The 24,824-nt window shown below is 42.4% G+C and overlaps 1 protein-coding gene and 1 long non-coding RNA gene across 2 annotated transcripts; one reads left to right on the top strand and one right to left on the bottom strand.

Annotated features, from left to right (window-relative positions):
* Positions 1-2,438: 2,438 nt before the first annotated feature.
* LOC121544451 lies at positions 2,439-4,141 on the bottom strand. Its single transcript, XR_005996120.1, has 3 exons — positions 3,679-4,141; positions 2,857-2,971; positions 2,439-2,535 (listed from the first exon to the last, which is right to left on the bottom strand). It is a non-coding gene; the product is annotated as an uncharacterized LOC121544451 (long non-coding RNA).
* Positions 4,142-21,477: 17,336 nt separating this feature from the next.
* On the top strand, positions 21,478-24,425 carry LOC121544311 (forkhead box protein A1-A-like). The gene is made up of 2 exons (XM_041854227.1): positions 21,478-21,685; positions 22,526-24,425. Exons 1-2 carry the CDS (start codon positions 21,614-21,616, stop codon positions 23,759-23,761), a joined length of 1,308 nt encoding a protein of 435 aa, XP_041710161.1. The 5' UTR covers positions 21,478-21,613; the 3' UTR covers positions 23,762-24,425.
* Positions 24,426-24,824: the final 399 nt, after the last annotated feature.

Genomic DNA, 24,824 nt, shown 5'->3' with positions numbered 1-24,824 from the left:
TGGGGCCATGTATCGTGAGATTTTGAGTGAAAACCTCCTTCCATCAGCAAGGGCATTGAAGATGAAACGTGGCTGGGTCTTTCAGCATGACAATGATCCCAAACACACCGCCCAGGTAACGAAGGAGTGGCTTCGTAAGAAGCATTTCAAGGTCATGGAGTGGCCTAGCCAGTCTCCAGATCTCAACCCCATAGAAAATCTTTGGAGGGAGTTGAAAGTCCGTGTTGCCCAGCGACAGCCCCAAAACATCACTGCTCTAGAGGAGATCTGCATGGAGGAATGGGCCAAAATACCAGCAACAGTGTGTGAAAACCCTTTGAAAACGTTTGACCTGTGTCATTGCCAACAAAGGGTATATAACAAAGTATTGAGAAACTTTTGTTATTGACCAAATACTTATTTTCCACCATAATTTGCAAATAAATTAATTAAAAATCCTACAATGTGATTTTCTGGATTTTTTTTCCCTCATTTTGTCTGTCATAGTTGAAGTGTACCTATGATGAAAACTACAGGCCTCTCTCATCTTTTTAAGTGGGAGAACTTGCACAATTGGTGGCTGACTAAATACTTTTTTTCCCCACTGTATATATATATATATATATATATATATATATATATATATATATATATATATATATATATATATATATATATATATATATATATATATATATATATATATATACACAGTGGGGAGAACAAGTATTTGATACACTGCCGATTTTGCAGGTTTTCCTACTTACAAAGCATGTAGAGGTCTGTAATTTTTATCATAGGTACACTTCAACTGTGAGAGACGGAATCTAAAACTAAAATCCAGAAAATCACATTGTATGATTTTTAAGTAATTAATTTGCATTTTATTGCATGACATAAGTATTTGATACATCAGAAAAGCAGAACTTAATATTTGGTACAGAAACCTTTGTTTGCAATTACAGAGATCATACGTTTCCTGTAGGTCTTGACCAGGTTTGCACACACTGCAGCAGGGATTTTGGCCCACTCCTCCATACAGACCTTCTCCAGATCCTTCAAGTTTCGGAGGCAATACGGACTTTCAGCTCCCTCCAGAGATTTTCTATTGGGTTCAGTTCTGGAGACTGGCTAGGCCACTCCAGGACCTTGAGATGCTTCTTACGGAGCCACTCCTTAGTTGCCCTGGCTGTGTGTTTCGGGTCGTTGTCATGCTGGAAGACCCAGCCACGACCCATCTTCAATGCTCTTACTGATGGAAGGAGGTTGTTGGCCAAGATCTTGCGATACATGGCCCCATCCATCCTCCCATCAATACGGTGCAGTCATCCTGTCCCCTTTGCAGAAAAGCATCCCCAAAGAATGATGTTTCCACCTCCATGCTTCACGGTTGGGATGGTGTTCTTGGGGTTGTACTCATCCTTCTTCTTCCTCCAAACACGGCGAGTGGAGTTTAGACCAAAAAGTTCTATATTTGTCTCATCAGACCACATGACCTTCTCCCATTCCTCCTCTGGATCATCCAGATGGTCATTGGCAAACTTCAGACGGACCTGGACATGCGCTGGCTTGAGCAGGGGGACCTTGCGTGCACTGCAGGATTTTAATCCATGACGGCGTAGTGTGCTACTAATGGTTTTCTTTGAGACTGTGGTCCCAGCTCTCTTCAGGTCATTGACCAGGTCCTGCCGTGTAGTTCTGGGCTGATCCCTCACCTTCGTCATGATCATTGATGCCCCACGAGGTGAGATCTTGCATGGAGCCCCAGACCGAGGGTGATTGACCGTCATCTTGAACTTCTTCCATTTTCTAATAATTGCGCCAACAGTTGTTGCTTCTCACCAAGCTGCTTGCCTATTGTCCTGTAGCCCATCCCAGCCTTGTGCAGGTCTACAATTTTATCCCTGATGTCCTTACACAGCTCTCTGGTCTTGGCCATTGTGGAGAGGTTGGAGTCTGTTTGATTGAGTGTGTGGACAGGTGTCTTTTATACAGGCAACGGGTTCAAACAGGTGCAGTTAATACAGGTAATGAGTGGAGAACAGGAGGGCTTCTTAAAGAAAAACTAACAGGTCTGTGAGAGCCGGAATTCTTACTGGTTGGTAGGTGATCAAATACTTATGTCATGCAATAAAATGCAAATTAATTACTTAAAAATCATACAATGTGATTTTCTGGATTTTTGTTTTAGATTCCGCCTCTCACAGTTGAAGTGTACCTATGATAAAATTTACAGACCTCTACATGCTTTGTAAGTAGGAAAACCTGCAAAATCGGCAGTGTATCAAATACTTGTTCTCCCCACTATATATATATATATATATATATATATATATATGAGTGTGTGTGTGTTTCAGCTCTAGAATAAACAATGTCAACGCTACAGTGGTGAAAGCGGGGTGGGGTACAGCATAGGGGGAAAAAATGGGTCTGGGAAAACATTTGAAGGGCTGGTCAAATGTGGGTATCCACCAACCACTATGGTTAATTTCCCACCCTGATCTTCAGCATAAACTGTACATCAAAACCAGGTTCACATGGGCCAGTGCTACAGACCTGAGAGAAACAAGAAATCATCATAAAGTGAGGAAAAAACATTTAAGGAAATATATAATTTGTCTCTTAATCTCCATCTCCAAGGTATTCTACAACATTCCCATTACCAATCATTACACTTCAAGCAAGATTCTAGTTCTAAACATTAAACATTCTTATACATCTTGAAACTCTTATTCGCTCCAACACCCCCTCCCTTCCTCTTTCTCTCCCCTCTCTTTCTCTCCCTGTCTCTCTCCCTCCCTCTCACTCAAAGCCCCGTTGCTCTTTTCAGAAGAAAGGATCCAGACTCTGTCACAGCGAGAGGCCCAGTGGTATTACCTGTCGAGTTTGATCCCGCTTCAAAGTCAGACATGGCTTGTTGCCACTGTCGTCGCTCGGTGTAGAGCAGGCCCCAGGAAGGCACTCAGGTTCTCATGGCTGTCATTGTTGAGCACTGGTGGCACACAATTAAATAGAACACTGTGCTGTATCTCTGTAGTGCTCACAGTATGCACCAATTTGTAAGTCCTCATGGCTGTCATTGTTGAGCACTGGTGGCACACAATTAAATAGAACACTGTGCTGTATCTCTGTAGTGCTCACAGTATGCACCAATTTGTATACTCCTGAGTGGCGCAGTGGTCTAAGGCACTGCATCGCAGTGCTAACTGTGCCACTAGAGATCCTGGTTCGAATCCAGGCTCTGTCGCAGCCGGCCGCGACCGGGAGACTCATGGGCGGCGCACAATTGGCCCAGCGTCGTCCAGGGTAGGGGAGGGAATGGCCGGCTGGGATGTAGCTCAGTTGATAGAGCATGGCGTTTGCAACGCCAGGGTTGTGGGTTCGATTCCCACGGGGGGCCAGTATAAAAAAAAAATATGTATTCACTAACTGTAAGTCGCTCTGGATAAGAGCGTCTGCTAAATGACTAAAATGTAATGTAAATGTAAGTCACTCTGGATAAATAATGTAAATGTAAATAACACAACACTCTTCAGTTCAGCACACAATGGAAAAGATAATAATAGCCTAAAAAGCTCAGATTGGGGGGTTTACTGTAAGCTAATATAGCTACTACTTTTCAAGTCAGCATACATTTAATTAAATATATTTATATAACATTTACATTTGGGGAGGCGGGGTACTGAACACCACACTGACCAATGAGGTGGTTGGCTCCATCTCTGTCAGGTCACAGACTGATTCCAACAGGTTCTGCAGATCACCATAGAGCTCCTCCCTGGTCATTACGGGTTGCCTAAGTAACAAACACCATAGAAACACAGCAGTAGGATATATTTGGGTGAGATCACATTGGTGAGGTATGGTTAAATTGCAATTTGACATTTTAAGGTCTCAAAGCTATATTCCAGAATTATCAAAGAGTAGTAAGGCATCTTCTAATGTAATGATCAAAGAGCATCTCCAATGTTCTCCATCAGGTCTCAACTAAAACACTGAACAGATGGAGGAGATTTCTGCAGTTAAGTGTGCCTGTAACTGTTCCAGTGGACTGACTGTGTCTGGCAGGGAAGTAGAGTACAAGTCTGTCTGTAAACATCAGAGGCTCATTACTACACTACCTGGTACTTGACTCAGTACTACACTACCTGGTAATTTTGTGGTCCTCTGTAGCTCAGCTGGTAGAGCACGGCGCTTGTAACGCCAGGGTAGTGGGTCCGATCCCCGGGACCACCCATACACAAAAATGTATGCACGCATGACTGTAAGTCGTTTGGATGAAAGCGTCTGCTAAATGGCATATTATTATTATTATTTTTATTACTTGGCTCAGTACTACAGTACACTACCTGGTACTTGGCTCAGTACTACAGTACACTACCTGGTACTTGGCTCAGTACTACAGTACACTACCTGGTACTTGGCTCAGTACTACACTACCTGGTACTTGGCTCAGTACTACACTACCTGGTACTTGGCTCAGTACTACACCACCTGGAAAGAGTTTGTGATTGACGAAGGCAGGAGAGCAGCTGAACTTGGGAGGCACTGGGTGCCAGAATATCTTCAGCTCGTTGGAACACAGAGGTCTGGGAGGGAGAAGATACACACTTTAGGACAGGGAAGTTGAGGGAACTCATTTAAACCAATGAAATTACCCCTTTAAAACAAGCAAACATGATGATAAAAAATATATTGGGACATTCAACACTGTTGAGTAGTTACAGTGTTCAGTGAATGTATAATTGTGCCTTACATTATAGCAGCATCTTTCACGCAACCTGCTGAATCTAATGAGTTGCAAATGTGTTTGGTGCCACCTAGTGGTTAATCTTGTTAGATGTGAAACAATTTGTAGATAAACTTGTTTTGGGAAAAAACTTATATTAACATTGTGCTGATCCCCCTCCCTGCCTGTCTGTGAAGCATCATCCTGGGCAATCTCTACATAATACTCAGCGATCTTTGGCCAGTCAGCCTTTTACATCAGACTCACATCCACACAGGGCACGAATTCATTGACTATACTGCAAACAGATTAAATACATATATATTTCTTTTTTTTCTTTTTTCTTTTTTACACGTGATGAGGTTGTTGTAATGATAATCCTGACGTGCAATGTTTGTACATTTGAAGTCAAGTGCAGAAGGTAGTGGGAGAGGATGACCAAATTTATATATATATATATATATACAGTGGGGAAAAAAAGTATTTAGTCAGCCACCAATTGTGCAAGTTCTCCCACTTAAAAAGATGAGAGAGGCCTGTAATTTTCATCATAGGTACACGTCAACTATGACAGACAAATTGAGAAAAACATTTCCAGAAAATCCCATTGTAGGATTTTTTATGAATTTATTTGCAAATTGTGGTGGAAAGTAAGTATTTGGTCACCTACAAACAAGCAATATTTCTGGCTCTCACAGACCTGTAACTTCTTCTTTAAGAGGCTCCTCTGTCCTCCACTCGTTACCTGTATTAATGGCACCTGTTTGAACTTGTTATCAGTATAAAAGACACCTGTCCACAACCTCAAACAGTCACACTCCAAACTCCACAATGGCCAAGACCAAAGAGCTGTCAAAGGACACCAAAAACAAAATTGTAGACCTGCACCAGGCTGGGAAGACTGAATCTGCAATAGGTAAGCAGCTTGGTTTGAAGAAATCAACTGTGGGAGCAATTATTAGGAAATGGAAGACATACAAGACCACTGATAATCTCCCTCGATCTGGGGCTCCACGCAAGATCTCACCCCGTGGGGTCAAAATGATCACAAGAACGGTGAGCAAAAATCCCAGAACCACACGGGGGACCTAGTGAATGACCTGCAGAGAGCTGGGACCAAAGTAACAAAGCCTACCATCAGTAACACACTACGCCGCCAGGGACTCAAATCCTGCAGTGCGAGACGTGTCCCCCTGCTTAAGCCAGTACATGTCCAGGCCCGTCTGTAGTGCATTTGGATGATCCAGAAGAGGATTGGGAGAATGTCATATGGTCAGATGAAACCAAAATATAAATTTTTGGTAAAAACTCAACTCGTCATGTTTGGAGGACAAAGAATGCTGAGTTGCATCCAAAGAACACCATACCTACTGTGAAGCATGGGGTTGGAAACATCATGCTTTGGGGCTGTTTTTTCTGCAAAGGGACCAGGACGACTGATCCGTGTAAAGGAAAGAATGAATGGGGCCATGTATCGTGAGATTTTGAGTGAAACCCTCCTTCCATCAGCAAGGGCATTGAAGATGAAACGTGGCTGGGTCTTTCAGCATGACAATGATCCCAAACACACCGCCCGGGCAACGAAGGAGTGGCTTCGTAAGAAGCATTTCAAGGTCCTGGAGTGGCCTAGCCAGTCTCCAGATCTCAACCCCATAGAAAATCTTTGGAGGGAGTTGAAAGTCTGTGTTGCCCAGCGACAGCCCCAAAACATCACTGCTCTAGAGGAGATCTGCATGGAGGAATGGGCCAAAATACCAGCAACAGGTGTGAAAACCTTGTGAAGACTTACAGAAAACGTTTGACCTGTGTCATTGCCAACAAACGGTATATAACAAAGTATTGAGAAACTTTTGTTATTGACCAAATACTTATTTTCCACCATCATATGCCAATAAATTCATAAAAAATCCTACAATGTGATTTTCTGGATTTTTTTCCTCATTTTGTCTGTCATAGTTGACGTGTACCTATGATGAAAATTACAGGCCTCTCTCATCTTTTTTAAGTGGGAGAACTTGCACAATTTGTGGCTGACTAAATACTTTTTTTCCCCACTGTATATATATATATATATATATATATATATATATATATATATATATATACACAGTACAGTACCAGTCAAAAGTTTGGACACACCTACTCATTCAAGGGTTTTTCTTTATTTTTTACATTGTAGAATAATAGTGAATACATCAACTATGAAATAACACATATGGAATCATGTAGTAACCAAAAAAACTTGATTTGTTAAACAAATCTAAATATATTTCATATTTGAGATTCTTCAAATAGCCACCATTTGCCTTGATGACAGCTTTGCACACTCTTGGCATTCTCTCAACCAGCTTTATGAGGTAGTCACCTGGAATGCATTTCAATTAACAGGTGTGCCTTCTTAAAAGTTAATTTGTGGAATTTATTTCCTCCTTAATGCGTTTGAGCCAATCAGTTGTGTTGTGACAAGGTAGGGGGGGAATACAGAAGATAGCCCTATTTGGTAAAAGACCAAGTCCATATTATGGCAAGAGAAACGACAGTCCATCATTACTTTAAGACATGAAGGTCAGTCAATACGGAACATTTCAAGAACTTTGAAAGTTGCTTCAAGTGCAGTCGCAAAAACCATCAAGTGCTACGATGAAACTGTCTCACATGAGGACCGCCACAGGAATGGAAGACCCAGAGTTACCTCTGCTACAGAGGATAAGTTCATTAGTTACCAGCCTCAGAAATTGCAGCCCAAATAAATGCTTCACAGTTCCAAGTCACAGACACATATCAACATCAACTGTTCAGAGGGGACTGTGTGAATCAGGCCTTCATGGTCGAATTGCTGCAAAGAAACCACTACTAAAGGACACCAATAATAAGAAGAGACCTGCTTGGGCCAAGAAACACGAGCAATGGACATTAGACCGGTGGAAATCTGTCCTTTGGTCTGGAGTCCAAATTTGAGATTTTTGGTTCCAACTGCTGTGTCTTTGTGAGACGCGATGTGGGTGAACGGATGATCTCTTTTCAACAGGATAATGACCCAACACACCTCCAGGCTGTGTAAGGGCTATTTTACCAAGAAGGAGAGTGATGGAGTGCTGCATCAGATGACCTGGCCTCCACAATCCCCCGACCTTAACCCAATTGAGATGGTTTGGGATGAGTCGGATGGCAGAGTGAAGGAAAAGGAGCCAACAAGTGCTAAGCATATGTGGGAACTCCTTCAAGACAGTTGGAAAAGCATTCCAGGTGAAGCTGGTTGAGAGAATGCCATGAGTGTGCAAAGCTGTCATCAAGGCAAAGAGTGGCTATTTGAAGAATCTCAAATATAAAATATATTTTGATTTGTTTAACACTTTTTTTGGTTACTACATGATTCCATTTGTGTTATTTCATAATGTTGATGTCTTCACTATTATTCTACAATGTAGAAAATAGTAAAAAATAAAGAAAAGGCCTTGAATGAGTAGGTGTGTCCAAACTTTGGACTGGTACTAATATCTATCTATCTATCTATCTATATATATATCTATCACATACAAATGGTTAGCAGATGTTATTGCGAGTGTAGCGAAATGCTTGTGCTTCTAGTTCCGACAGTTCAGTAATATCTAGCAAGTAATATCTAACAGTTCCACAACAAATATCTAATACACACAAATCTAAGTAAAGGAATGGAATAAGAATATATAAATATATGGATGAGCAATATCATTGTCAGAGCAGCATAGGCTAAGATGCAATAGATAGTATAGAATACAGTATATACATATGAGACGAGTAATGCAAGATACAGTGGGGAGAACAAGTATTTGATACACTGCCGATTTTGCAGGTTTTCCTACTTACAAAGCATGTAGAGGTCTGTCATTTTTATCATAGGTACACTTCAACTGTGAGAGACGGAATCTAAAACTAAAATCCAGAAAATCACATTGTATGATTTTTAAGTAATTAATTTGCATTTTATTGCATGACATAAGTATTTGATCACCTACCAACCAGTAAGAATTCCGGCTCTCACAGACCTGTCGCGATACAGGGGCTGTCTCTGGGCAACACGGACTTTCAACTCCCTCCAAAGATTTTCTATGGGGTTGAGATCTGGAGACTGGCTAGGCCACTCCAGGACCTTGAAATGCTTCTTACGAAGCCACTCCTTCGTTGCCCGGGCGGAGTGTTTGGGATCATTGTCATGCTGAAAGACCCAGCCACGTTTCATCTTCGATGCCCTTGCTGATGGAAGGAGGTTTTCACTCAAAATCTCACGATACATGGCCCCATTCATTCTTTCCTTTACACGGATCAGTGCTTACCTATTGCAGATTCAGGCTTCCCAGCCTGGTGCAGGTCTACAATTTTGTTTCTGGTGTCCTTTGACAGCTCTCTGGTCTTGGCCATAGTGGAGTTTGGAGTGTGACTGTTTGAGGTTGTGGACAGGTGTCTTTTATACTGATAACAAGTTCAAACAGGTGCCATTAATACAGGTAACGAGTGGAGGACAGAGGAGCCTCTAAAAGAAGAAGTTACAGGTCTGTGAGAGCCAGAAATCTTGCTTGTTTGTAGGTGACCAAATACTTATTTTCCACCATAATTTGCAAATAAATTCATTAAACATCCTACAATGTGATTTTCCGGATTTTTTTTCCTCAATTTGTCTGTCATAGTTGACGTGTACCTATGATGAAAGTTACAGGCCTCTCTCATCTCTCTGTATTTGTCTTCACAAAGTTTGCTGCTTCACTGTTTTAGATATTTTTGTCAGATGTTACTATGGTATACTGAAGTATAATTACAAGCATTCCATAAGTGTCAAAGGCTTTTATTGACAATTACATTAAGTTTACGCAAAGAGTCAATATTTGCAGTGTTGACCCTTCTTTTTCAAGACCTCTGCAATCTGCCTTGGCATGCTGTCAATTAACTTCTGGGCCACATCCTGACTGATGGCAGCCCATTCTTGCATAATCAATGCTTGGAGTTTGTCAGAATTTGTGGGTTTTTGTTTGTCCACCCACCTCTTGAGGATCGACCACAAGTTCTCAATGGGATTAAGGTCTGGGGAGTTTCCTGGCCATGGACCCAAAATGTCGATGTTTTGTTCCCCGAGCCACTTAGTTATTACTTTTGCCTTATGGCAAGGTGCTCCATCATGCTGGAAAAAGGCATTGTTTGTCACCAAACTGTTCTTGGATGGTTGGGAGAAGTTGCTCTCGGAGGATGTGTTGGTGCCATTCTTTATTCATGGCTGTGTTCTTAGGCAAAATTGTGAGTGAGCCCACTCCCTTGGCTGAGAAGCAACCCCACACATGAATGGTCTCAGGATGCTTTACTGTTGGCATGACACAGGACTGATGGTAGCGCTCACCTTGTCTTCTCCGGACAAGCTTTTTTACGGATGCCCCAAACAATCGGAAAGGGGATTCATCAGAGAAAATGACTTTACCCCAGTCCTCAGCAGTCCAATCCCTGTACCTTTTCAGAATATCAGTCTGTCCCTGATGTTTTTCCTGGAGAGAAGTGGCTTCCTCGCCGCCCTTCTTGACACCAGGCCATCCTCCAAAAGTATTCGCCTCACTGTGCGTGCAGATGCACTCAAAACTGCCTGCTGCCATTCCTGAGCAAGCTCTGCACTGGTGGTGCCCCGATCCCGCAGCTGAATCAACTTTAGGAGACGGTCCTGGCGCTTGCTGGACTTTCTTGGGAGCCTTTTTCACAACAATTGAACCTCTCTCCTTGAAGTTCTTGATGATCCGATAAATGGTTGATTTAGGTGCTATCTTACTAGCAGCAATATCCTTGCCTGTGAAGCCCTTTTTGTGCAAAGCAATGATGACGGCATGTGTTTCCTTGCAGGTAACAATGGTTAACAGAGGAAGAACAATGATTTCAAGCACCACCCTCCTTTTAAAGCTTCCAGTCTGTTATTCTAACTCAATCAGCATGACAGAGTGATCTCCAGCCTCGTCAACACTCTCACTCACGTGTTAACGAGAGAATCACTGACATGATGTCAGCTGGTCCTTTTGTGGCAGGGCTGAAATGAAGAGGAAAAGTTTTTGTAGGGATTAAGTTCATTTTCATGGCAAAGAGGGACTTTGCAATTAATTGCAATTCATCTGATCACTCTTCATAACATTCTGGAGTATACACAAATTGCCACCATAAAAACTGAGGCAGCAGACTTTGAAAATTTATATTATATATATATATATATATATATATATATATAGCACTTAAATTCCACATTTTGCTATAAAATCCACGTTTTGGACTTTTTGACCTGTGTCTGTCAGGCTGGGTACAAATGTGTTGTAGTGCTGTCCTCTTTTGGTGAAACGGTGGTGGCGCAGTGAGTTGGCTGGAGGTGTGACAGATCCGGGAAGCCAGCTCCAGAGGCAGGGCCTGGCTGACTGGGGTTGTACAGAGGTGGTGAATGGTGTTGTACTCCTCTGCACTGTGGGAGAGCAATACAACAGTAATGACTAAAATGTTGTGATATGCTTACTTAGCTAGTCTGTTTGTGCCATCATGACAACTCCTTGTCACTGGCTTGACAATGACAGCAATTGAGTTGGCAATAGCATAAATAGATCTAGGACCAAGCTAATGCTTACTTGCCCGTATATCTAAATTGAACATAATTTCTGACTTCTGTACCTAGTCTGTAATGACACAGGTCATATAAAAACATACCATATTATCATGTAAGTTAAAGGGAGAAGTCCGCTCAACTGTAAATGTAGCTTGCAACCAAAACCCCACTGGTTTGTTACATTGAAGAATGTAAATGATTCAACAACAATCCACATATTTGAAACCTCTACAAATCAATACAGTGGTCTTGTGACTTGTCCTAACAGATGAAACATTCTCTGTGGCGTAAGCAGATGAGCTGGAGGTTTATTTGCTCAGATCATCCCTGCCATAACTTCTCATCACTCTTTGAAAAGGCCTCCATCCACCACTTGACTAGGGCTTCTAACCTGCCAGACACTGGACAATTTATTGGAGGATAACATGTTCACTACGGCCTGTCACTCTTGAGATTAATCATCTCTCTGGAACTCTGGGGTAGGTAGGTATGCCTCAGCTCAGAGAGCGGAGCAAAAAACCTGTAAGGTCACTACAGAGTAATTCGCCTTGTTTTCAATGAAATGAGAATTCTATAACTGTGGAGTGGAGCCAACCTGAGTGCTGCCTGTCTTTAGTCTTGCTGCCGATCTAATTCTAATTCTAATCCATCTACCATTGGCAGGCAGGCTGGCAGCCTGGCCCCCTTATAAAACCTCCCATCCATATCCAGCAGAAACCTTTCAGTGAACCAAAGCTCTGAAACCCCCACCTAATTAAATGGCACTTGTTTTGGTTCCATTTTTTCATGAATGGGGTAGGAGGGGAAAGGAGGGAGTGGTACAATTCCAACTCAGCGCTTGCAATAGGAGGCAGTAAATCTGGTATCTTTAGGTGAGTAAGGAGTCAGTGATAAGGAAGTGTGTGGGTGTGCACTAGGCTCCGTAAAAGAGTGTTAGGCCGGGAGCATAATAATTATTCTCTTTGTCAATGGGTCTCTGAGAATGGGGTGGAGGAGTTTTGATGATAGCCTAGTCACTTAATTTACAGACAGACTCCATGGAACTGAGCTCACCTCCGTCCAAGGCCATTAAAGTCAAGGTTGGAGATGGTTACCATGATAGTGGGAAACGACTTCCTCCAGAGCAAGCAGCAGTCACGGCTACCTATGACTAGCCTATGACAGGGTTACAAGCAACTGTTTTCACATTTTTTGGAAACCACACCCCTTTCTTTTTTTACTACAGTTCTGTGTTAGCCTCGTTCGACCATCCTGGGTCTCGCAAGCTTACATTGTGTCTCGCTGCACGGATTGATGAAGTGAAACACAAGGTCAGGATGGTGGATCAGGCTAGTTCTGTGTTGCATCATTTCATGTTGTATCCGTTTATTACACACACTTGTAATAGTAGTAGTGATCACAACTCCAAATCCATTTGTAACAACAACTCACAACTCTCCTGATCAACCAGACAGACAGGGAATACAATATTCTTACTGTGCTTAGGGGCCGATGTTGCTACAAGGGAAAGACCTTGAATTGTTTTGTTTTGTAAATACACCCTCGTTGGTCTCTGAGAAGGAGCTATGGCATCTCCTCGAGCTGTCATTACATCTGTATAAGTCACCTCTGACAGAAAAAAATACTAAACTGATAGTACAGTTGAAGTAGTTGATCAGGGTAAAACACCTAATGAACTAAAAACAATGTCAACCAAATAAATCCAAGTAGTACCTTCTGTGGGAGAGCAGAGGCCATAGAGCAGTCATTGTTGTGAGTCTCTCTCAGACAGTGAGTCAGCCATCTTATATACCCCTGATTCTCTCAGACAGTGAGTCAGCCATCTTGTAGACTCCCCTGATTCTCTCAGATAGTGAGTCAGCCATCTTGTAGACCTCTGATGTGACTTTAGGGGACTCAACAGGTCTTGGAGGGGTTGGTGTCTCCCTCTTAACCAGCAACATCCTCTGTGGAACCGGAGGAGTACCCTAGAAATCAGGATCAGACGTCTGTTAACTATCATACAAACATCATTCATAGTTCCATATCAAGGTTGAATTTAGTTTAAACTTTATACATCCTTAATAACAGAAACCTCTACACTTAAAATGCTCTCAAATGCTCTGGGAGACTATTTTTCAATGTTACAAGCCAAGGCTTGTCAAATGCGATAAATCTAAATACACTGAATGTAGTCTCTGCATGACCTGTTTGCACAGGGCTAATATTCTCTTCTCTCTCCTGCTCTGATTCCTCACATTTTGATTGCACTGTTTTCTCTTCCTTTAAAAAAGGATTGAAACATTTTTTATCATTCAATAAAAGAAATGCCATTGTTATGAGCATTTTAGACCTGTTTAAATAACTAATACAATTATTATTATGTAACTATCACTGGGCTTATTTAAAATCTCTACCAAAAGTATGAAGGTCAACATGAGTTTTTGTGACCATTCAGCATATTATCAGTTGTTATCCTATTGTCACCTCGTTCTCTGCATTGTAGCTGTCCCCCACATAGAAATAGAATGAAATCATTCTATGGTCCCCAAGCACTCTCCCCATCAGCTCCTTGATCATCTGGTCTGAGACAGACGACATATCACTGCCTCCTATCTGTAGGGAGGCAATAATTTCATCCACCATCCTATCTCTGCCTCTGACAAGCCCCATAGCCGTGGCCACTGACTCCTCAGGGTCTCTCTGCTGGGAGTCTGTGTACTCCTGTCCCTGTCCCTCTGCCTCAGACCCTACGATGCCCCGGGCCTCATGAAGCAGCTCTGTGGTGAACTTGACACTACGGATGCTGCTGGGGGCCATGGTGGTACTCTGGCTCTTTGAGCTCCTGTCGTCAGTGGAAGTCCTTGGTGTATCTTTAGGTTTCCTCATTTTATTTTATTTTTTGACCTTCCGCAGGAGCGTTCCTGTGGGATTGGTCGGAGCCCGAGTCCTCACTGTTCCTGCTCTCATCGGTGCTGTCCAAGCTCAGAGCCTGACATCTGCTGAGGAAGTTTGATCTCCGGATGCGCCTCTAAGGCACTTTCTTCTCCAAGATAGACACCTGCTCTGACTCCTTCTTGCTCTTGTACACTGCTAAAAAAAATAAAGGGAACACTTAAACAACACAATGTAACTCCAAGTCAATCACACTTCTGTGAAATCAAACTGTCCACTTAGGAAGCAACACTGATTGACAATACATTTCACATGCTGTTGTGCAAATGGAATAGACAACAGGTGGAAATTATAGGCAATTAGCAAGACACCCCCAATAAAGGACTGGTTTTGCAGGTGGTGACCACAGACCACTTCTCAGTTCCTATGCTTCCTGGCTGATGTTTTGGTCACTTTTGAATGCTGGCGGTGCTTTCACTCTAGTGGTAGCATGAGATGGAGTCTACAACCCACACAAGTGGCTCAGGTAGTGCAGCTCATCCAGGATGGGACATCAATGCGAGCTGTGGCAAGAAGGTTTGCTGTGTCTGTCAGCGTAGTGTCCAGAGCATGGAGGCGCTACCAGGAGACAGGCCAGTACATCAGGAGACGTGGAGGAGGCCGTAGGAGGGCAACAACCCAGCAGCAGGACTGCTACCTCCGCCTTTGTGCAAGGAGGAGCAGGAGGAGCAATGCCAGAGCCCTGCAAAATGACCTCCAGCAGGCCACAAATGTGCATGTGTCTGCTCAAACGGTCAGAAACAGACTCCATGAGGGTGGTATGAGGGCCCGACGTCCACAGGTGGGGGTTGTGCTTACAGCCCAACACCGTGCAGGACGTTGGCATTTGCCAGAGAACACCAAGATTGGCAAATTCGCCACTGGCGCCCTGTGCTCTTCACAGATGAAAGCAGGTTCACACTGAGCACATGTGACAGACGTGACAGAGTCTGGAGACGCCGTGGAGAACGTTCTGCTGCCTGCAACATCCTCCAGCATGACCGGTTTGGCGGTGGGTCAGTCATGGTGTGGGGTGGCATTTCTTTGGGGGGCCGTACAGCCCTCCATGTGCTCGCCAGAGGTAGCCTGACTGCCATTAGGTACCGAGATGAGATCCTCAGACCCCTTGTGAGACCATATGCTGGTGCGGTTGGCCCTGGGTTCCTCCTAATGCAAGACAATGCTAGACCTCATGTGGCTGGAGTGTGTCAGCAGTTCCTGCAAGAGGAAGGCATTGATTGCTATGGACTGGCCCGCCCGTTCCCCAGACCTGAATCCAATTGATCACATCTGGGACATCATGTCTTGCTCCATCCACCAACGCCACGTTGCACCACAGACTGTCCAGGAGTTGGCGGATGCTTTAGTCCAGGTCTGGGAGGAGATCCCTCAGGAGACCATCCGCCACCTCATCAGGAGCATGCCCAGGCGTTGTAGGGAGGTCATACAGGCACGTGGAGGCCACCCACATACACTACTGAGCCTCATTTTGACTTGTTTTAAGGACATTACATGAAAGTTGGATCAGCCTGTAGTGTGGTTTTCCACTTTAATTTTGAGGGTGACTCCAAATCCAGACCTCCATGGGTTGATAAATTTGATTTCCATTGATAATTTTTGTGTGATTTTGTTGTCAGCACATTCAACTATGTAAAGAAAAAAGTATTTAATAAGATTTTCATTCATTCATATCTAGGATGTGTTATTTTAGTGTTCCCTTAATTTTTTTGAGCAGTGTATATCCACATCCTGGTCCCTGTTGCTGGCCTCTCTGACCTGGGCTTAGAAGGAGGCTGTGGCCTCATGGACATGGACACCACTTTGGTAGTCCCTGCTAGCTGAACTATGGCCGGCTTCGAGGCAGGTTTGTGCCCTGGAGGACACAGGACCAAATGAACTGAATCAATAGCATTGCTGACATCTCTCTCTCCACTGACTCCTTTCATATGTGTGATCCCTTGACTCTTGCTCACCTCTGACTTCCTTTTAGGGATGTCTGGTAGGAGTGTGCTCTGTGGTAAGGAGGCAGGTGGGGATTGTAGCAGATCTGCATGGAACTCCAACGGGCTGTCTGACCCTGCAGACATTGGTGAGGTCCTATTTTGAGGTGCGTCCGATGTCCCTCTGTTGCCTCTTCCATCAGTCCTCATGACTCCAGTGTGTGGAGAGAGTCTGCTGGCTGGTCCATTGTGCTGGTGGTTGCGTGGGAGTTGAAAAACAGCTGATTCATTTGTAGGAAGTCATGCTGGGACTCTACCTCCTTCTTCAGCTTTAGCTCCTCTGTGGCTCAGAACTTCTTATTTCTCAGCATGTTGCCCCGTGTCTATCAACATGACCAAGTGTTGGAAAGTGAAACATGCAAAAAAGTACAGAACTGAGGATTAATTATTTTTCAATGGGTGATAATGAAACATCAATTAAAAGGAGTAAAAAACAGCAATAATAAAACAATCTAAATCTAAAATGATTGGTAAATCTCTGTCAAGAATGATGCTTCTTCTATATATATATATATATACATTTTTTTTCTTCACCTTTATTTAACCAGGTAAGCCAGTTGAGAACAAGTTCTCATTTACAACTGCGACCTGGCCAAGATAAAGCAAAGCAGTGCGATAAAAACAACAACACAGAGTTACATATGGGGTAAACAAAACATAAAGTCAAAAATACAACAGATAATATATATACAGTGTGTGCGAATGTAGTAAGTTATGGAGGTAAGGCAATAAATAGGCCATAGTGCAAAATAGTTAAAATGTCATATTAACACTGGAATGATAGATGTGCAAAAGATGATGTGCAAATAGAGATACTGGAGTGCAAATGAGCAAAATAAATAACAATATGGGGATGAGGTAGTTGGGTGGGCTAATTTCAGAAAGGCTGTGTACAGGTGCAGTGATCGGTAAGCTGCTCTGACAACTGACGCTTAAAGATAGTGAGGGAGATCAGAGTCTCCAGTTTCAGAGATTTTTGCAGTTCGTTCCAGTCATTGGCAGCAGAGAACTGGGAGGAATGGCGGCCAAAGGAGGTGTTGGCTTTGGGGATGACCAGTGAGATATACCTGCTGGAGCGCAGACTACGGGTGGGTGTTGCTATGGTGACCAGTGAGCAAGATAAGACGGGGATTTGCCTAGCAGTGATTTATAGATGACCTGGAGCCAGTGGGTTTGGCGACGAATATGTAGTGAGGGCCAGCCAACAAGAGCGTACAGGTCACAATGGTGGGTAGTATATGGGGCTTTGGTGACAAAACGGATGGCACTGTGATAGACTACATCCAATTTCCTGAGTAGAGTGTTGGAGGCTATTTTGTAAATGACATCGCCGAAGTCAAGGATCGGTCGGATAGTCAGTTTTACGAGGGCATGTTTGGCAGCATGAGTGAAGGAGGCTTTGTTGCGAAATAGGAAGCCGATTCTAGATCTAACTTTTGATTGGAGATGCTTAATGTGAGTCTGGAAGGAGAGTTTACAGTCTAACCAGACACCTAGGTATTTGTAGTTGTCCACATACTCCAGGTCAGACCCGCCGAGAGTAGTGATTCTAGTCGGGTGGGCGGGTGCAAGCAGCGTTCGGTTGAAGAGCATGCATTTAGTTTTACTAGTGTTTAAGAGCAGTTGGAGGCTACGGAAGGAGTGTTGTATGGCGTTGAAGCTCATTTGGAGGTTTGTTAACACAGTGTCCAATGAAGGGCCAGATGTATACAAAATGGGACTACTCAATAACTGATGATCAAGCTGTTGATGTTAAGATTGTTGTTACTGTGTTACAAAGTAGGAGCACTGTCAACCTAAACAACAACAGCTTCATGGTGTATATTTTGTTGGTAATGAAGTTTGAAAGATGTCAAATGCCCAGTTAGCTACAATGTTGCCAGTGAACCACTTTAAAAGGTAGGAAGCATGAGTTTTTACTCACCAAAGTAACAACACAGTGTGGTTAGTAACTTAGTTGTAGTCCCGATCTGGTTACCTATAATTACAAACAAAGTTATGTTTTAGCGTTTTTACATATTTATTAACTTATTTCAAGATATCTTCGGAACTACCCACAATGCACTATTTCTCAACGTCATATGGAGAACCGGCGCTACCTAGCTAGTTCCAGCTGGCTAATGTTAACTACTAGCCATGCTAGCATGTAATTACATTCCAAACTAAGTGTTGGTGCTGATGAGCTACTATGTACATCCACGAAGAAGAAACCATATAAATGAATGCGAAAAACTGTAACTCCTCTTCTCCTGTGCGTTTGGTAGTGGTAGTCGAGCGAGCGTTGTAGTAGTTTTCCATCATTTGTAGCTAGTGCAGTAATACCCACAAGGACAGGGTTCCAACTCATTTGTGGCCCAAAAATTAGAAGCAAGCTCTGAAGTGGGAACGGTCTGTCCCGTTGAAGCGAGCTGATTGGAGTATAGGAACCGTGCGCATGTCTACTGTACTTAGATGACTTAGTATAACCAGTGGAAGGCAGGATTCGGAATGAGACTGACTGAAACCAGGTGCTGTGCCAAGCGTGAATGTGAAGCCTGCAATCTCTATTTCCTACCGACCTACCGGTACATCGCGAGTGTCAGCAGTGATGGAGATAAACCTGGTAAATTCAATGTGGATTTACCTCACTATATCACTATTGGATTAGCTAGCTAGCTACCTCTCCCTCTGAAGGCCTCTCCTTGGCTCTTCTTTGACTTTGGTAGCTAACTCAGCCTTCAATCTGTAAGTTTCTGCTCCCTCTACTTTATATCTGCTGGCTTTTTTTGTTGTGTTCTGTGGGTTCCTGCCTGTGCTAGATTAATTCTTCTCTGGCTTACTACTTAGCTATGTCAACAATGGTGGTTGGCTAGCTAGGCTAAAATAACTAACTTTAGCTGGCTGGCTTGCTTGCTGGCTAAGATAGCTGCATAAACCTGTACCTTTATTTGATAACTGGTTAGATGACGTTATGTATACCAAAACGTTGGTTTACTTTAATGTAGCTGTAAGCTAGGTGTTGACTCACGCAGTGCTAACGTAACGTTAGCAGGCTGGTAGGGGTAACATTAGCAGGCTAGTAGGGCTAACGTTAGCAGGCTAGTTGGCTAGCAACCTTGCAAGCTGATTTGTAACAATACATTCATAAAGTAGGCTATTTGCTTGTAAGTTGGCTGAAAATGTAATTGAAACCAGTAGTCATGAGTGCAAACGATTTGGTTTGATTTAAAGTTATACATTTGAAGTTATTTCTGTTGGAGTTTACATTATAGGGAATAGGCTGGCTTGCCTGGTCCATATTATGTCACACCTTGCAAATGTTTTTTCCAGCAGGACTTCAGTTCAGCATTCTTCAGAATTCTGATCAGTTTTAGTAATAATTTCAAAAATAGAAAAGTGAGGTGTAACTTTGCATTGGGAATGTTTATGCATATTCTAATGCAAATCCATATGTTACATGTGGTTACGTTTATGCTACCTACCCTTTAACGCTGCTAGAATATATTAGCTAGCTAGTTAGTTAGCTATCTAGCATAAACATTAGAAATTCCAACACTTACCTTTTTCTAAAATATTGAAGTGACAAGTCACAGCTCTTTGCTGAAATTGATGGTACTTTGACATTACTTTAGACATTACCTTTCTTTTATTGACGTTATATCTGAACACACACCAGTGTGTTGTCATCTCATAAACACGTTAGCAAAATAGAGAGCCAGTTAAACGTTGACAAACTTTTAGGAAGATTTCTTCCTGGTGACAGAGAGGATCTCCTAGCAACCACCAGACAACTAGGCAGGACAAAACAGACACCACGTGGGTGCAGAACCGGGACGAGCTTTGGAAACTAAACAAAATAGAAAATGAGTTCGCCTACATGACTACAATAATGCTCCAAGCAAGGCACAGGATGCTCTCCTCATCGACAGAAGTAGAATTTCAATTTGCCATATTGTTTTATTGGCTCTGTAGTTTTTATTCTGGATGTGTAGGCCTTCATGAAATATTAGCCTATATTGTTATAAAAACCTGTTTTAATTACTAGCCTATTCAAATGTGGAATATAATTCCTTCTCATATGGTGATGATGGTGGCAATGGGCGTTTCTTTGGGGCAACTATAGTCTGATGTTTTTTTTGCTGTGCGATAATAAACAGCAGGATCGTCATAAGAACTAGTGTCATAGAATAAAGCAATCTATAAATCTAATTAGGCCCTATCTGTAAAACAACCATGTTCACCTGTAGGCCTTTGATGGCCTGGCTATATCTCCCGTGACAGAATTCAAATCCAGCAGTAAGCATTGTGGGAGGTTTTAATCCGGCCTGAACTAATCGATTTTCTCTCCCTAACGGCATTAGAGATCACCCTGAGATAATCCCATGTAAGGGGATAATTATCGCTGTTATTCGGTCATTAACGGGTTTAGAATCGAAGGACCTGGCTGTAACCCCTTGTACCGTACAGCAGAGCAGAGGGCTATGAAGGTCTTTTCACGCATATGGAGGTTGACAAGTTCCCTTTTCTCTCCATTGCCCAGCGACCATCACATTACAATTGAAACAGAGGCCTACATACGCTACAATTAAATACTAGGCTATATGGGCATAGTCTGCACATAAATGAAATTAAAATAAAGAAATAAGCATCGCATCATATGGCAAAACATTTTTTAAAAACCTGACAGAAGAATGCATATCAGTGAATTATTTGTATTGGAATATCCAATATCATCAGTGCTCACGTCTTCTCATTTCTCGCATAATTTAACAATTTGATCCCTATAGCCTACTGTCTGTGAGCCAGAGCAAATATTGTGTGCGTAATGGACATTTTGAAATTATAGTCATAAACAGTGACGTTTCTGTTGTATTTTTATTGAATTAAAATTCCCTTTATGATTTATCATAATAAAGGTCTAAAAGACTAGGTGTGTAATGCTAGTTTCCAGTCTATTTGGTTTATGCCTGGCGTTCTCCATGGCGTATGAAATGCCTTTTGGCTATTTGTGGAACATTTCAAGTGCGTAATTGTCCAACAATGAACTCCATGCTCCGCTGTCTTTCAAACCCTGCTTTCTAGCGGATCGAACACACCTTATGAGGGTGAAAAAAAACTTTTTTGACTGGGATATTTTTCTCTGTAAAGACGCAGAAGAACTGTGGGCAGGGGATGTGTGACTACAGTGAGGGAAAAGGAGCCAGGCAAATGAACACAGAAAAAAGTGGGTGGGTTGTACCGCCTCCGTAATAGGGGAAGATCTACACTCACAGGTCACACTGCAGTCAACATCTCTTCACTTCTTTACTCTAACCCTCCTGCAACATCCCGCCAGTTACAGCGCACAGTTTCCTAGGATACATTTCTCCAAAACTTCAGTCTAAGGAACTGCATGTTTACGATTTGTGGATTTCCACCATAATGTTGGGTACAGTGAAAATGGAAGGTCACGAAACACCAGATTGGAGCAGCTATTACAATGACGCACAAGAGGTATGTGTCTTTAAGTTTTCCATTTGGGTTATAGAATAATAAAGTGTTAACTGATTCCTAAGTCTTCCGTTGAGTTAGTTTCCTTAAAAAATGGTTCGATTACAGTTACTGTGTTGTTGTTTATGGAATATTGGGCTGTTTTGGGTATAGATGTCACTAAATGCAACCTGATGTATATAAAGAACGAGTGCATGTTAGTCACAGAGGGACAAATGCTGTCTTGAGATATTGGCAATTTACAATAAGTAAAAATCCATTATATCAATTGGTTATGCACGCAGATAAAAAGTTAGGATTTGGCACTGAATATTTACCAGACATCATGCAACGAAATAATGGCATATGTTTTAAATGCATGCTATTCGAAAATAAAGTTGCAGTCAGTGAATGGAATGTTTAGAAATCCATTTTAATTCGTTTGTTTGACGCCAATAATAAGACCTCGTAATACACTTTGCTTGACCTCATTCTGTTAGTGCGTAATAAGCCTACATAATATGTTAATGTAAATGCAATTATTATTTGTTATAATCGTGATATGGCCTAATACAGTAAAACAATATTGAGTTTGAGATTCATAATATGATGGACTGTTTTCATGCTGCTGTTTAGAGGTTCTCAAAATGAATCTCATGTTTTCTTGTCAAATCGAATCAATTAAATTTGTTTCGTTTTGAAATATTTTGTGTTAACCTAGTATGAATAATTAATTATTATTGCCTATACATTATTAAACAGTCAATTTCAACAGAATAAAAAAAATATTAAAAAACTCAAGCACTTTGAGTGTGTGGAAGACCAAAGCATTGTTGTGATCACATTTCTCTCATGTTATTCCAGGTATATTCACCCATGGCAAACAGCGGCATGAATGCAGGACTGAGTTCCATGAACAGTATGAACAGTTACATGAGTATGTCTACCAGTGGAAATATGACCTCCGGTTCTTTCAACATGTCCTACGCCAACCCCGGCCTGGGAGCCGGAGTAAGCCCCGGGACAATGGCAGGGATGCCCCCGAGCACGTCCATGAATGGAATGTGCGGCGGGGTATCGTCAATGGGCACTGCCCTTAGCCCCTCGAACATGGGCGCAATGTCGGCTCAGCAGGCTTCCATGAACGCTCTGAATCCATACGCCAGCATGAGCCCTACAATGAGCCAAATGTCCTATAATCAGCCCAACCTGAACCGAGCAAGGGACAACAAGACGTTCAGGAGAAGCTACCCGCACGCAAAGCCTCCGTATTCGTACATATCCCTGATAACAATGGCCATTCAGCAAGCACCAAGCAAGATGCTCACGCTTAGCGAAATCTACCAGTGGATAATGGACCTATTTCCATACTACAGACAGAACCAACAGAGGTGGCAGAACTCTATTCGCCATTCCTTGTCTTTTAATGATTGCTTCATCAAAGTGTCTAGGTCACCTGATAAGCCAGGCAAAGGCTCATACTGGGCCCTGCACCCAGATTCTGGAAATATGTTCGAAAACGGTTGTTACCTGCGCAGACAAAAGCGCTTTAAATGCGAAAATAGAAAGCTATCTTCAAGTAAAGGAGACGGAAGGAAAGACCAGTCCGGTTCTGGGTCACCTTCGAGCGAGAACACCAACAGCAAGACTGGACATGTGGAATCAAACTCCCTCTCCACCTCCAACCAGTCCTCCAGCCCTCACAGCATGGACCACAGGAGCAGTAGCAGCGCCTCTGAACTAAAGAGCAGCGGGCCACCTCTCCACCCGGTGGCCAGCTCGGCCACGTCCCTGTCCTCTCTCCCTTTACCTCCGCATTCGATGGCGCACGAGTCCCAGCTGCACCTAAAAGGCGATCCCCATTATTCATTTAACCACCCCTTTTCAATAAATAATTTAATGTCATCCTCGGAGCAACAGCACAAACTGGACTTGAAAGCCTACGAGCAAGCTTTGCAATACTCATCCTACGGCTCAGGTATGTCCTCCAGTCTACCCCTCGGCAGCGCGTCCATGGCTGGCAGAGCTATGGACCCATCCGCAATAGAGGCGTCATACTATCAAGGTGTGTATTCCAGACCGGTCCTCAACACTTCTTAGTATCTTCTCATTTTTATAGTGCTCGACAAAAGGACAACAGAAAACATTTATCTTATTTTTGCATGCACCTGGTGCATAAGGACTGTTACTTCAATGTATAAGAATATGTATGAGTAAAATACAATAGGCCTGTAAAGTGTTTCAAATGGAATAATTATATATCCATCTGTAAATCATTGCTAGTGTATTTATAACAATTTGAGCTTGTAAAATAATGTTGTATTTCCCAAACTTGTAGTCCCCACAATTAATATGTCCATGTGTTACAATGTGCATGAATGAAGGTCAGTCAATAAGGTCTCATGGAACGCGTGACGCAGGTGAAGCGGAAAACACCCGCTACAGATACAGCCTAGTTTTTTAAATGGATGTTGTCATTTTACGCATTGCTTTAGTTTCATTTGCTAAATATCTGACAAACATATTTCCAACGCAATCTTGTATTACAATCTTAAATTCCAAGTGGAAATGCATTATAAATAAAATATGTATTTCTTTATAGGCTACAGCAACATTCCAGTCTTTTGTGGTATTTTTTTCAAACCAGAAAATGTGTGATTTTATGTGCAGCTTAATGTCAGCGTTTTGTCTTTCTCTGTTTGTTTTGAAGTCTCTGCATGTGCTTAACTTATTTCTTGTTAATTTCCAAATAAAACAAATACGATTTATTCACTGATTGTTGTAATTTGTATGTTAATTTGTTAATTTGAAGAAGCTATTCTGTGTGTGACGCGTAAAATGTAGCCTACCATTCAATTACGCAACTGTTTAAACTTTTATGCATATCGAAATAATTCGGTTACATTATTATTACGTTTTTGAGTTTAAATTATGCCTTGAAAAACATTAATACAATTGTAAAGGGAATGTATTAAATATAGGGCCTTGATCTTCAGTGGCATATAGCCAGCTTTGTTGTTCAATCTTGTAAACTAATGCGTAAAATGAAATGAGGGTTATAACCATTGATCAAAACATCTAAAGTGCATAATATCCCTGTAAAGTTTATAAATGCTAACTGTAGCCTATTGATAGTCGCGCGTCGGTTGACGCACCGCAGGTT

This window comes from Coregonus clupeaformis, chromosome 29 (assembly GCF_020615455.1).
Source record: "Coregonus clupeaformis isolate EN_2021a chromosome 29, ASM2061545v1, whole genome shotgun sequence".
In the NCBI taxonomy this organism is placed as follows: domain Eukaryota; kingdom Metazoa; phylum Chordata; class Actinopteri; order Salmoniformes; family Salmonidae; genus Coregonus; species Coregonus clupeaformis.
Note: the sequence above shows the minus strand (reverse complement) of the source record. Positions and strands in the feature narration are given on the sequence as shown.